The sequence below is a fragment of the Drosophila subpulchrella genome, chromosome X (assembly GCF_014743375.2).
Source record: "Drosophila subpulchrella strain 33 F10 #4 breed RU33 chromosome X, RU_Dsub_v1.1 Primary Assembly, whole genome shotgun sequence".
NCBI lineage: Eukaryota > Metazoa > Arthropoda > Insecta > Diptera > Drosophilidae > Drosophila > Drosophila subpulchrella.
The window spans coordinates 15,798,200-15,812,353 of NC_050613.1; the positions used below are offsets into that span (position 1 = coordinate 15,798,200).

The window sequence follows — 14,154 nt, forward strand, 5'->3', positions numbered from 1 at the left end:
TCGCCAGCCCACTCGATGCAGAGCCAAGTCAAGTAATTTGCATGATGTTGTTGCTGTTGCAACCGCTGTGGCTGGCAATTAAGGCAAGTTGGCCTGGCCCGGAAGCCGTGCCCAAAAGATCGTGTACAGTTAGAACGGCCGGCGGCAACTGATAATTATGGTTAATAAATATTAGCTGCCAAAAGTGCAATAAACCAGACGAACGACAAGCGACAAATGCAAAGCAGCCAGCCATCGGGTCAAAGGGGAGTGGCAGGGGGGGGTGGTGTGGGGGGGGTCTGCTTCTTGGCCCGGTCATATTTCCAGCTAGTTAATTGCAATCGACATACATGCCATCTAGCAGGCTAAAAGAATACTTAAAGAAATAATACTAGGCTTTATAGATATTTTCATTTTCCTGAATTTACAATATCTAGTACTATATAGTATATTTTCAGTACATATTTTGTAAGAAAATGTAAGGTAAAAATATACTGAAAATATACTATATTTAACTAGATATTGTAAATTCCGAAAAATTAAAATATCTATCTTTTAAAAAATACATTTTATAAGTAAATTTATTTCAAAACTTTTTTCTGTGTACCAAAAATAATGATATTGCGTAAGGGTGGAGGTGAGAGATTATTATCTCACGCACGCAATAGAACAGTGACCACTACCTAAGACAGGAGTTTGTTTAATCTTAACTTGTCTTAGGAACCGCTTTACCTTCTGCAACATATAAATATACCATTTTAATAAGTAGGTTTTTAATATATATTTTTTGCTTAACAGAGATGGGATCGTTAGATAATATAAAATATCCAGTAATACTATTTTAGATAGTTAGATATTTTATTTTCAGAACTCTTTCTTGCCGTCAGAATCTCAAATGGTTGACAGTATTTTTAGAAACCAATTAATGTTATGTTTTTATAATGCCTTGCCCCACGGTAACCTTTGGTGTTTCCATTTCGTTGGCCGCAAAAGCGCAGTTTAAACAAACATTTGGCTGACCGACAGATTGTAACGCCCCAGTACCCCCGGTCTTATCGAGGGGGGCGTGGCACCACGGGCGGTCGACGATGCATTGGCTACAAAATGTTAAGATCCGTAGAAAACCGAAAATACAAAGTTGCATGCAACCATTTTCAGATTTCAGAGTTTTCTAGTGGGTTCTCTGTTAACGTTTGGCAATTAAACAGTTATCGGGGACATTATAAGGCAGCAGAGAAATAGCAGCAAAGTAAAGTGATACCAATTAGAGCGCTTGGCCCAGACGAGATTTCGCAATAGTTTAATAACCATTTTTCAACATGACGGACCGAGTGATCGATTCTTGAAATTGAATTTAATTAGAGCTGAGTACTACGACAAAATGATTAATTAAAGGCAATTCGAGACGCCCACTTGGGGCCTACATAGATATGGGCCCAACATATGCTCCGATCTCGGCTATATAATGCCCGGTACTTATCGCAGTCGATCCGAACCGATCCGATCCGGCCAAGTGTCGTTGGTAATGGCTGTGGAAGCTGGCGACAAGTCTGAGCCGCTAAATTGTTGTTAATTTCCAGCCATAATTCAAGCCAAGCGCCTCATAAACAAACAACTTTGTTAACAACGAAATGGGCAGGGGTGTGGGTGCAGGGGGGGGGTCCCCAACCCCAGAAGGGGGCTGGCCGCACTATCAGTTGCAAGTGTTGAAGTCATAAATCTGCATAATGATCATGTCGCAGCCCGTTAGTGCGTTAGCTTATTTAACGTTTAATCGTGCGATGTGCGGTGTGTGTGGGTTGATCTCGCCAAGAAACACAACAGCCGGGGAGCGAAAAACATTCGGTGCTGGTGTTATGATCTGTCATTGGTTCCTTTCACAATTTTAGAAGGGTGCCAGGTTTGCCTAAGCTGCTGATTCAGCACAAAATTCTAGACCGCAGAACGGACAGATAAAACTTTAAGCTCTTGCAGGAGTATATGTAAATCGAAAGACTTAGGCAAAAAACTCGAAATCAAATTCCAAAAGTGTACACCTTAGGTTAAAACATTAATTTACAACATTGTATTAAAATTGATTTTTATAACCCGAAATCTTTTTAGGTTTTGGTTGTAGAAGACTTATAACTTAAAATTAATATATATATTTTTTTGATTTTTGGTATAAGTATAAGAAAGGGAAAGAAGCATTCGAAATATTTTTGCTCTTGCAGGATATGTAAACCGAAAGACTTTAGCAAAAAACTCGAAGCAAATTTGCAAATCTTTCCAATTAAGGTTAAATAATTAATTTACAATATTTTATTGAAATTGGGTTTTGGCTGTAAAAGGCCTAAAACTTAAAATTAATAAATATTATTTTTGTTTTTAAATTTTTAGTATAAATATAAAAAAGGGAAAGAAGCATAAGAAATATTATTTACTGTTTTTATTTTATTTTTTAATTGCTAAGCAAAAGAAATATTGCTTATAATTTGTTTTATCTTAAAATTGTTACTTGTAATTTTTCTCAAAGTTCTCCTCTTGGTATTTCTTTAGCCACACACAAAAAACAGTAGTTATAAACTTTCCTACAATTTATGCCGTCACTTTCTAGATCGCTTATGCCCCTTGCATGTGCATATGATAACTTGATTCTGGGGGCCAAAGTCACTCGCTTCTCGCAGCTTTCACAGCTCTGTGCGAATCCGAATCCGAATCCGAATCCGAATGCGAGGATTTCTCTGGCGGCACGGCACTTTTACCCACCCAGCCATTGTCATTAGCGGAGGGCAGACGGCAGACAGTAGACACTCGAAAACAGACACATGTGAACAGCTCGAGTGCCACGCCCACCTGGCAGCCGGCTGCCCATTGTTGACAGCGGGAAAGTTGCCTCTTTGGCTGCCGTTTGTTTTTTGGCCCCATGGCTTTTGCCCTTCTTTCACTCGGCGGGAAAAGAAAAAATCGCAGCTGGAAACTGCAATTGCGCCCATTAGGCCCACTGTGCCGGTGCTTTTTTGGCCAGGTCTTTGTTTTACGGTTCATTAACGCCGCAACGCCTTAATTAAGCCGAATTAGTAAAAGCGAACCGCAATTGTTGACCCACAAACGCGAGATGGGATGCCGCTCATTACCCGCATTTGCATAATGATCGGGGGTATATTCTAATTTGCGTTTTTACCTCGGCTGGGAATCTGAAAGGAGGTGCTTCTTAATTGGTATGGAGCATACCGTAATATCAGTGCTGGTAAATGGACTGCTTATTTAAATTGTTAATAATCACATATCCAATTTGATGGTAAACTGTGGGCCATTCGAGGAACAATTAAAGAACTAAACCCTTCTTGACTATGATATAATAAAGTTGTACTTATTTTTCTCTGATCAAAACTTTTCTTTATTGTTTTTAATTTAATTAAAAATATATACTTTTTAAAATCCATAAAGCTTTTAAAGGAGATATCTTTTTTTTTAACATGCAATACATGATTGCTATACATGATTGATATACAAACCGATATATAGTAATGATAATGTTTTAAAGTTATCATGACTTATTATTAATAGTTTTTTTTTAAATAATGTATTACCCCTAGATTATATTGAGTAATAACAACAATTGTTTCCAAAGATATCAGATATTTTCCAACATTTCCAATCCATCGAACTTGACCTTGTAACAATCGAACGCCATGAAAACGAGATCAATTGGAAAAAGGGGAGATGGTACTTGGCAAGACAACGAATCATGTTCGAATCATGTTTGAGTTCAATTCCCAATCGATATTCGTTATTCCTTCCGTTCGTGGCTCGAAAAACAACTCTATTATTCATGGGGCAAATCGACGGCGAAAATCAAAGCAGCCCGAGACGTTGTCGGCGATTAAACAATAAAATAACAATTATTGGCGGCAGAGCGGCTGTCCCGTAATGAATGAATTCGATGAGTGGATGAGTGCTGCAAATGAGTCAAGTGGCATCCACATCCCCATCCACATCCACATCCACGACGGCAAGTGACTGCTTCTGCGGACGGAACTCGTAAATCAAGTGCTTTTTGCCCGCCGATCGGTGTTTGGTGCACGAAAAACAATTTTGTGGTACTTATAAAAGATAGTGTAGGTTTTTACATTTATAATAATATGGTGATATAGAAAATACTTAATTTTATATACCAGATACATGAAGAATATTTTATACATTCTTAGGTACCGGAGATAATAATAATAGTAACCTAGTAGAATTATTAAAAATTTATTTAAGCATCCCAAAACAATTGGTACTATTTCTAATAAGTTCAGGGGTGAATGTGAATTATTGTCTTTAGTAGATTTATTTTTCCGGTGTAATATTCGTCGGTGAGCAGTGTTTGGTGTCCACTTGCTGCTCTCGGGATGATCAACACGTCGAGTGGGGGGCATTAAAACGCTTAAGCATTAATCGGCTCTGGCGGGACTTAATTTTCGGGAGCTATACGATCGATGGTAAAAACAAATAAAATTGTGTATGCAAGTGCTGTTTAATTGAGGAACCGCCGATCGTGTGGCACACGCACATGTTCGCTTGCAACATGCCACACAGATACACAGAAATATATATCTGCGAATAACTACAGATACAGATACAGATACAGATACACCAGTCGACTCATGGAAATCTTAGGGAAATTGCAAAACATTTACTCAGTTCCAACTTCAACTTCGACTCCGATATCCGGTTGCCAGTGGGTTTTGCTGCCTGGCTCCGCTGTCCGGCGACTTATTAAATCATTTTTGCCGATTTTGTTTCGGTTTTGCCTGCTTTTTTTTTGTTGCCTCGCATTTTTGTGCCTGGCATACAAAAGCACTGCACGCAGGAAAAGGCCCAAACGATATATGCTCGGAGCCGGGCAGATGCCAGAAATAATATTGCAAAATCCCAATAAACTGAAAAATAATGCAAAGGAAATGAGGCGAAGAAGAAGGGATGGATATTACGTGAGATTGATTGGCCATTTGCGAGGAGTTGATGCCAAAGCTAAAAAGAGAGAGTTGGGGAACACAGGAAAGAGGTTTTTCTAAAGACTGATTTGGAATACTCAATTTATAAGCGAAGTGTACCCTCCTTTAATTTAAATAATTTTAGGCAGAATAATAAACAAGAGAAGAATGCTTTACAGTGACCTCATGTAAATCTGAAAAGAATTGTATGTTGCTCAAGTATTTTATGATTAAAAGCGAATTTAAACAGCACTTAAAGCTACTTAAAAATCACAAACTTGTTAACAGTTCTTCACTGATAAATCTCAAGAGTAATCTGTTTAAGCTGTGTAAAAAAATGAATTTCAAATGCAAAGTCCACTTGAAACGCAAGTCAAACAACGCCAAGAGTGTTGAGTTGAGTGTTGACCAACATTTGACTAATTAACACATCACAGTCAACTGGGTGAGACGACGGACAGCACTCGATAAATGGGTCAGTCGGTGCTCACACGGTCGGCCTAATGTGATTTTGATGTACTGGGCAAACGACTGTGGAATATATAGTTGCTTACTTATCATTTCTCCTCTTAATGCGTTAATTAGGGGAGCGGAAGGCAGCGGATGGACACTCATCCCAATGGATGGTGACAATCGCCAGGTGTTGCATCCACAGTCAAAGCCAAAGCCAAAGCCAAAAAAAATTCCATCGAAACTATGGACTTCCGCCTTTCGCCTGTGGAAATGCGGTGGAAATCGTAGAACCCCCTGCCTCCGCTTATAAATCCCCTAATTAAAAACGTAATTACGCTTTGGATGGGGTTTTTGTGCTGCCAGCGTGGTTTCATTACCATTCTTGTTGGTCTTATATCATGTATACGTATGGCAGAGATCTGTAAATCAGTTCGACATTCAGTGGTTTGAGTTGATTGAATTTTGCGGCATTCTCGGCTCATAGCTAATTGGATTTGATCAATAAATATTGAGATACTCCGGTGTAAATATATCATAACAATCCTTAACTAGCTTATCGCTTTGATTTGTTTAATCCCTTGTATCTGGGCTATTTCTCGCTCGATTTCTATGAAACTCCGGTCATTTATTGATTGCAACTAATTGTATTTATCAACAAAGTTTCATATTTACAGCTTGTTTTTATTCGATAATAATTACCCATGTTTCTCTAACCTCTTGCAGTTCGTTGATTGACGGTCAGAACGCTGCGTCATGTTGTTGCTGCCAACGGAAATATGTCCAGCAGCAACAACAATATCAACTATAAACAACACCAAAAGTTGCCCAACGAAAAGTAATTTGCGAAAATCATAAAAAAGTAGCGTAAATAACTCCCGGCTCTGCCAGATCCAAGTGGAGCGAAAAAGCAAAAAGCACAAAGGCCAAGCGCGAAAATAGCCAGAAAATTGCTGGAAATCTTTTGGTTCACACCAAAACAAGAAACCCCAGAAATACCAACAATATTCAAGAACGACAACTATAGGAACAACCAGAGCAAACAGCAGCAAGTGTCGCCGTTTTCTTATGCACAAAAACCATTCTGTGATATCTCAAGACCCAAAGGTGAGTTGCACAAAAAACTTAGGTTTCCAAAAGGAAATCAATGGTGGAAATAAAAACACTTGGCCTGCGGAAACGGAAATGCATTAACCTTTAGCTATCAAGGTGGTAAAGAAGGGAGCGATTATTGAGAACTCAAAGTTAGTTGCTTATTTAATGCCAAACTTGCCTTTATTAAAAAATACTAGCTAGTTATTTCAAACAAAGATCTTAAAGTACAGAATAAATAAAGAATGAATGATGAATTTATTTCCGACACCAATCCAATCAACAAAATTAATGAACAAATAATGATTGTGTTCATGACTTCATTATTGGCCGTAGTTAACAAATGATACATTTTGCCACAAACAGCTAATCTTATAAATTCATAATTTCAACTTTCATATATTCCATAGATCAGCCAATCCCATTTTTCAATCCCCATTTTGTTCTCCCATAAGTTTCCTGCTTAGATTTTATCGCACTGGTTGTCCCTCATACGACATGATCGCTTTTTGATCGGTTCTACTGGCCGTATATATAGTAATTAGTCGATCATGTTGCGTCCCAACCTGACGGTGGGTGTAGCTTGCTTTTGTAATTGGAAATGGGAACCGAACCACATTGCAAAAAGTGTGTTGACAATGACAGCCATGTAGATGCACTGAAAGAAACCCAAGCTAATAGATTGATTTTTAGAAATTTATAAAAATGTTTTGATGCGAAGTAGAAGTAGTAGCAGTTTTAAAATTATACTTTAACCTACGCTTTTTTTAAAATTAATACAAATTGTTATTAAAAAGAGTTAACTTAATGTTATATAATTCAAATAAATTGTATAGATTCTAATGTAGTGAAATATTGTTATTTATTTATTTTTTCACAAAGCTTTTCTCAGTGCAAGCCATGTTAAAAAATGTATAGAAATGTATCTTTTTGTTGTGTAGAAACCGCATTCTTCGCCTGTCGTTGACAATTAGACAGCGAATTATGCTAACTAAAGACTAAATCGCGCAACACTCCACTCGACGGGAGGCCCTCGAGATCGAGATCCAGATCGACATCGCCATCGAGTTCGGGGCGTGGCCATATAGTCGATATCGATTGATCCAATCCGATCCATTCCAGATCGACGTTGCATAAGTGCGGTTGGGCAATTTTCATTGGCTTTTTTCTGAACTGAGCCGCCAGTGAGTGGCAATTATAATTATAGATTATCGGGGTGAAAATTCGGTACGAAATTCAAGTTTTCCGCGAGGCCGCATTTATTTTCCCCCTGGGAAGAGCCGGTGGGTGGTCGGGTGGTCGGCTGGTCGGGTGGCGGAGAAACCCGTGGAAATGTGTCACTTGGCTGCCAAAGACCGGCTGTTGTCGCCCCATTGCGTCACGGTAGTTAAAAGGTGTCAATCACCGGCCAAGCCGACCAGCAACATGCAACATGCAACATGCAATATGTGTTGCATGTCGCGGACCCGCGGGCAATTCGATTTTCGGGGGGGGGGAGCTACGTGATTCATTTGCGGTTTCAGGTGGGAATATTTCGCAGAGTGCAAAATAGAGTTGGGGGTTATGGGTCTAGGTGTCACATCAATAAAGCTAGCCGACAATAAAAACACACTGGGATAGAAGCAGGGGTAAATGATAATTGATAAGTAAACGAAAGACATTAAAATTTCAATTTACCTATAGCATTTATTTTTACAACCAAGACATCGATTCTGTTCCCATAAAATCGAACCAAATGCTGTCGCCCTTTCCGCTTGAACTACTGGCACACGAATCGAACGGCTTTATAAGTGGGAACTCGAGTTCGTAGACTAAATATATATATATGTATATGGCTAAGTAGGCAGCTTGTCATTAGGGCAAAATCATGATGGGAATGGGAAATAGGGGATTGGGGATTGGGGGAATGGCGAGCCACGACGAGGGGCATTCTGGGCACTTTGCATAATAAAGTTGTTTGGCTTGGCTCTGGCTGCACGCTTCCCACGCCCAATTCCCCTAGTTATAGCCCCCAATTCTGCCGACTTGCCGTCCAATCAAGTGTTTTTTTATTGCTTGTTTCGCGCTGGCTCTGCAATTTTCGACTGGAGTTAAAGACACGCCCGATGTCGCTACTACGAGTGACACAAGATTCCGCTTAATTGAGGGTTCAATATATATTTTTCTGGCTGCGGTCCATGCGGCGTATGCGCAATCCGAGGAATGACTGCCCAAGATTACGCATACGCCGCGTTGGAAGACAGGGGAAATACAACTTTAAATTGTAACAGACAAAAAACAAACTCCCTCATAATTGCATCACTCTGCAGCCTGATCAATCAACCCGCAACAACAATAAAAATTCCCCCCCCAAAAAAAAGCATAGCAATAAACTCAGAAATACCACATTTTAAATCAATGAATATTTTGTAAACATTTCTCGTTGTTGTTGCTGGCCCAGTTACGCGCCGAGCATAACTTTACCCATAATAACAACGACGACGGACTCTCGCTTTCACACCAGACCCGACGGAATACAGAATGAAATATATATACACACAGCCGGGTCCAGAATAATAGTTGTGGGCACAGGGAAAAGATTGACGGTGTACCTACGAAAATATAGATCTTCTATTTGCTTACAAGGCTGAATAAACCATTTCCATAGGGTTTGAAAACTGTTAATTGGTTCTGAAAGTGAAATGATTTTATTTAGAATTTATATCTCCCACTTTTTAAGTTTTAAAACTTTTATCAATATCTTAATTATTTTATATTTTTAAATTTATATAAATACTCGTTTTATAATATTTTTTGATATGGTTTAAGTGTATGTTAAAACTGTCCAGTGGTTCTGAAAATGAAATGATTTCATTTAGAATTTATATCTCTCACTTTTTAAGTTTTCAATTATATTTCAGTATTCTAATAATTTTTTTTAACTATATTTAAATAAATCTTTATGTTTATCTGGATTTATTTTCGAAACCAAATTTGTTTGCTTTTTTAATTAGCTGTTTTGTTTTAATTTTATAAAGTTGTAGATATTTTTTTATAGTAACCTTTAAGCCTCACAATATGTTCTTTAGATATCATTTAGTGAAATTTTGTTATGTTTTGAAAATATAACCATTATTTTGAACACGGCTGTATATTTAGCTGACTGGTGTCTTGGGTTGGTTAATGCGCCGAGTGCCTCTTGATATTCGTTGCCAATAAACAGAAACAGAAACCAACGAAAGAGCAGCGATAATACTTCATAAAAAATTGTTAAGAGCTTACGCAAAGCCAGGAAGTGACAGGCACACTTGATACCCTGCAGAAACTGGGGGTCTCATCAGCTCTAATATTACAATTTTATATCGGATACACAGCTTTAGAACTGTCTGACATAGAATAATAAGTACTGATAATAAAACAGCTTAAAATCATATAATTTGTAAGCAAATAAATGGAAAGTATGTTCTATTACTAGGCTTTCATTTATTAATTAATGCAAAATACCGCAGATAAGCTAAGCCCATACTTAATAAGGTTAGAAACAGTTAAGAAAATATTAAACCAAAATACCACAGATAACATTAAAGTGATAACAACAATTAATCACATTGTAAAATTAGGCAATCTAATTTGAAAATGTTTTCAACCATTATTGCGTTATCGAAAATTTCAAATCCCAATATTTATGGGGTATTTCGGAGTTGTGTTGCCCCTGATATTGTTGCCTTTTTGTTATTGTCTTGTCTACAAGCCACTTTTTTGTTACTTTAATTATTTACCATAAATTCACAGAGCAAGAAAATAGAGAGAAGTTTGGGGGAAAAAGTAAAGCAAGGCAAATTGTTGCACAACTAAATCGCATTTATTTAAAATTCCAGACCATTGCGAGCGGCGTTCACCGAGAGGTATCAACGTGAAACAACAGCACAAATATTTTGCTTTGGCGGCAAAATAAATATGTATGCAAACCGACGATCGGCTGGGGGAACCTGTAGTGCATGTCCCAACTCCGGAGATGGGGAGTACGGGGTCTTGAGGGGTCTTGGGGGCCCCCGATATCCAGGGTAGTTCGCCCCCACAGTGACGCCTCGTGGCGCTTTTCATTTTTTTTTTCCTCGGCTGCCTTGCATTTTCCTGTCTCTGATTTTGGCCTGCGATAGCCAAGTGACTTACTTTTCGCCATGTTAAGACCTCGATTCGGATTTTAATTTTGCCCCAGACTCAGGTGCAGTTTTCGAAAAATTAAACTCTAAGGAGCCCGTCCTTATCTTGGCAAAAACTAATCACTATTTCAGAGGAAAATCTAGTATTTAATATTTCTTATTTATTTTTAACTACAGCTCTATCTTTTTTTGTCGTATTCAAACTTAATTAATAAAATAACGACCGGCACTATAAAATATTACAGCCCATGCACCTTTCCATTTCTATCAATCATTGGCCATCGCCGATTAACCTTCACTCCGATTCGATGTGGCTGTTACGCCCAACCAAACTTACAAAACTTTAATTCGGATCATTTTATGGGCTTACACAATTCCATGGAAAATTTCTTTCTCCGCTCCAAATCCCCATATGAATTGTATAATTTTGATTAGCACTTACATTTAATTTTTGGACCTTTTGTTGGGACTTCCATTGTTCTTTGGCCAACTGTTAATTAGAGCACAGCGTTCATTGACTTATTCTAAGCGCGATTTTCATACCATCCACCCCCAAAAATACAAATTCACTAATTCCAATCATCAGTTCTCATTTGAGTTGTGTCGCGTTACGAAGTGTTGCGGAAATAGAGTTGGTAAACCATACTTTTCAAATTGAGAACAACCAAAGGAATGTCTGGGAAATAATTCAAAAGTAACAAGAACAATTAGATAATGTTGAGCAAAAAGCACGAACAGCGGGCGAAAAAATGAATTGAGTCCAATTTAATCTATGACACCATCGCCCCAAACTGCTTTCAAATAAACTAATTAAATTTAAGTAAAGCAACAGGCGCAGCAACAACAAAGAATTATTTATTGCCAATAGCCAAAGACAACAGCGTTGCCTTTCATTCAAAAACACAAAAGCCTACGAAAAAAATGTATAAGAAAGGCAGGCTGTTTCAGTGGAACCGAACTGGGATACCCTTGAATTAAGATAAAAACCGAAGTAATGGATGGGTTTTGAGCATTGAATATGCAACCTAGTGTTTGAGATTATTTCTTAAATGTTTATTGAGAAATAGTATGATAATATTAGGCTTGTGTAATTTTTTTAACTACTCCATTACTATAATAATTGATTTCAACGATTTAATTGTACTCACATAACCCAAGAAACAAATATTTTTGGACAGAAGAAATTGTTATTCTCACCTTTGAACAAATGATACATATTTTCTTGAACTTTAAATCGGACTAATAAATTGTGTACTTTTAGAATTTAAATTATAAATATATTTAAAATAAATTGATCAGAAAATTGAAACGTAGTGGAAAAAACGTATCCGGCCTTTTAAGGCATTCACATATATTCTTCTTCAGCACTACTGGATGATTACTCTGATCACGGTAAAAATTCTTGCTGCCATAGGAACACTCGGTTAAAATATACCGAAATTCCTATATTTCTAATGAATTTGTGAATTTTAAAAGTAATCAACATGATATATATATATATATACATATAGTATAGATATATAGATTCTCTACCCTGATGAGGGTACAACTCTGGTCGATCGGGGTATCAAATCTTATAACTGATGAACATCAGGGGAAAATACTCCAAGAAACTCTCTGTAGATTTCTTAAAATGTTATAACATCTGCAGGGTATAAGAACTTTGGCTAGGCTAATCTAAATTTTTTTAATTTATATTACCAATATTTTTAATTGTCTTTTTTTATAGTTTTATTTTAGATTTTACTAACATTTTTGAAGCATAAAAAGTATGGTATTTATTAAACATAAGCCAATGATCGTTGGCCGAATAAAGCCAAATTTGAAAATTAAGCCACTTTGTAGTACCCTCGTTGCGGTTATGAAAAATGCCTCCAAGTGGCTGGCGGCGACTCCAAGGCTTGGCCTGGAACGTGGTCGCCTCTATGACGAATCTTTGGTGGTGGCGCAGATCAGAGATCTGGGTATTGGGGTCCGGGGTTCAGGTTCGGGGGATCGGGCACTACAGGCACCGTTAGGCACCGACCACTGCGCACGCGAACAGTTTTCATTATTTACTGTTTATGATACTCTACGCCCAAAGCGAACTATACCATAGGGGTATATTGACTGATCTATAAAGTACATCATATTGAAAGTATTCCATTAAAGAATGATATTATTAAAATATTTTTAGATAACTATTTTTATTATCATTATCTATATTATCTAATGATATGCATACAAAAAGACTAATCTATAAAGTAAATTAACTTAAATGTTTACCAGATAAGAAAACATTATTATTATATTTTTTATTTTTAGATATATTATTATTATTATCAAATGCTATCTCATAATTAAAACTGGAAGCTAACAGAGAGTGATTATGAAGGCTTTAAGCTCGCTTAAGATATATATTTTAAGATTTGATTGGCTAATTTTAAAGCAGCCTCATAAATAAAATTGTATTTGTTTCATTTGAGGTTATATATTTATAAGGAAATTTTTATAAGGAGCTTAGGGGGAATATTTACAAAATATGAACCTTTTTGAGGGTATTTAAGCCTTGTGGTCTCGCCAAACACTTTTGTTTCGCTGCCTTTTTGTTTTAACTTCTTTTTTGATTGCCAAACAACAATTTGGCAGCCGTTGCTGGTTCTACGAATAAAATAAAAGCGAAATAAAGCCAAAATAAAGGCTGAAATTGGAGCGCAGTGGACAGGCGCAAGGCACACGATACAACGCATTCCTACCGAAGTCCAGTCCAAGTCCAGTTTTGGCTTTAGTTTTAGTTTCAGACTCGGTTTCAGTTTCAGTTTCGGTTTTTTTTTGGCTTCGAATCACGTTCCATTTGATTGTTTCTATTTTTTTTTTGTTTTTTATTGCACTTTGCATTGTTTTTTGTTTTCGGGGTTTGGCAACTGCGCCCAACAACAAAATCGCTTTAAGCTTGGCGCCTGCACTTGTGGGCGCCAATAATATGTATTGAAAAAAAATAGAAAAAATAGAAAAAATACAGAAATATAGGGGGGAAAAAGTCTTCAACCTGTCGCGTTTTTGGTCAATTAGCCACGGCGCGTATGAGTAATGCCCAGCGACAAAAAGTCGAGAAAAACCCAAAGACCAAAAGTAAAATGTTATTTATGATTCGATTTCTTCAAAGCGCCGTCCTTGATTTCGCTTTTGGCATTTTCGGGGCGTCGAAAGTGACGGGCCCAGTTGGCAAAGAATTGGATTGTATTAAATTGATGGGCGGACAAGCCTAGGTTCTCTCGGTCATTTATAAGGCGTCTTAAAGGTGTAATTGGAACTACACTTTAAAAGAATTCAATAGAATATTAAATAAGGTATAACAACTTTACCATAAAAAAAAGGAATACTTTGATTTATTTAAACAATCTTTAAAATATATAGCTATTTTCAACAAACCCCTTGATCATATCCAAATACTTTAATAGTTATTTTAATTAAAAAATGAATTATTCGGACTTCATTTTCGTAGATTGATCTATATGGTTTTCTCATATTTCCATATTAAAAAAAATATT

The 14,154-nt window shown here is 37.2% G+C and overlaps 1 protein-coding gene across 3 annotated transcripts in view; it reads left to right on the forward strand.

Moving 5' to 3' along the window:
- LOC119556063 (trithorax group protein osa) overlaps window positions 1-14,154 on the forward strand; it is a 37,796-nt gene that overhangs the window by 15,319 nt on the left and 8,323 nt on the right. For all 3 annotated transcript variants that reach the window (XM_037867872.1, XM_037867873.1, XM_037867871.1), the window contains one exon: window positions 6,117-6,497. In XM_037867872.1, coding sequence (XP_037723800.1) covers window positions 6,459-6,497 — 39 coding nt within the window. In that variant the 5' untranslated portion in view covers window positions 6,117-6,458. The remainder of the gene's footprint in view (window positions 1-6,116; window positions 6,498-14,154) is intronic.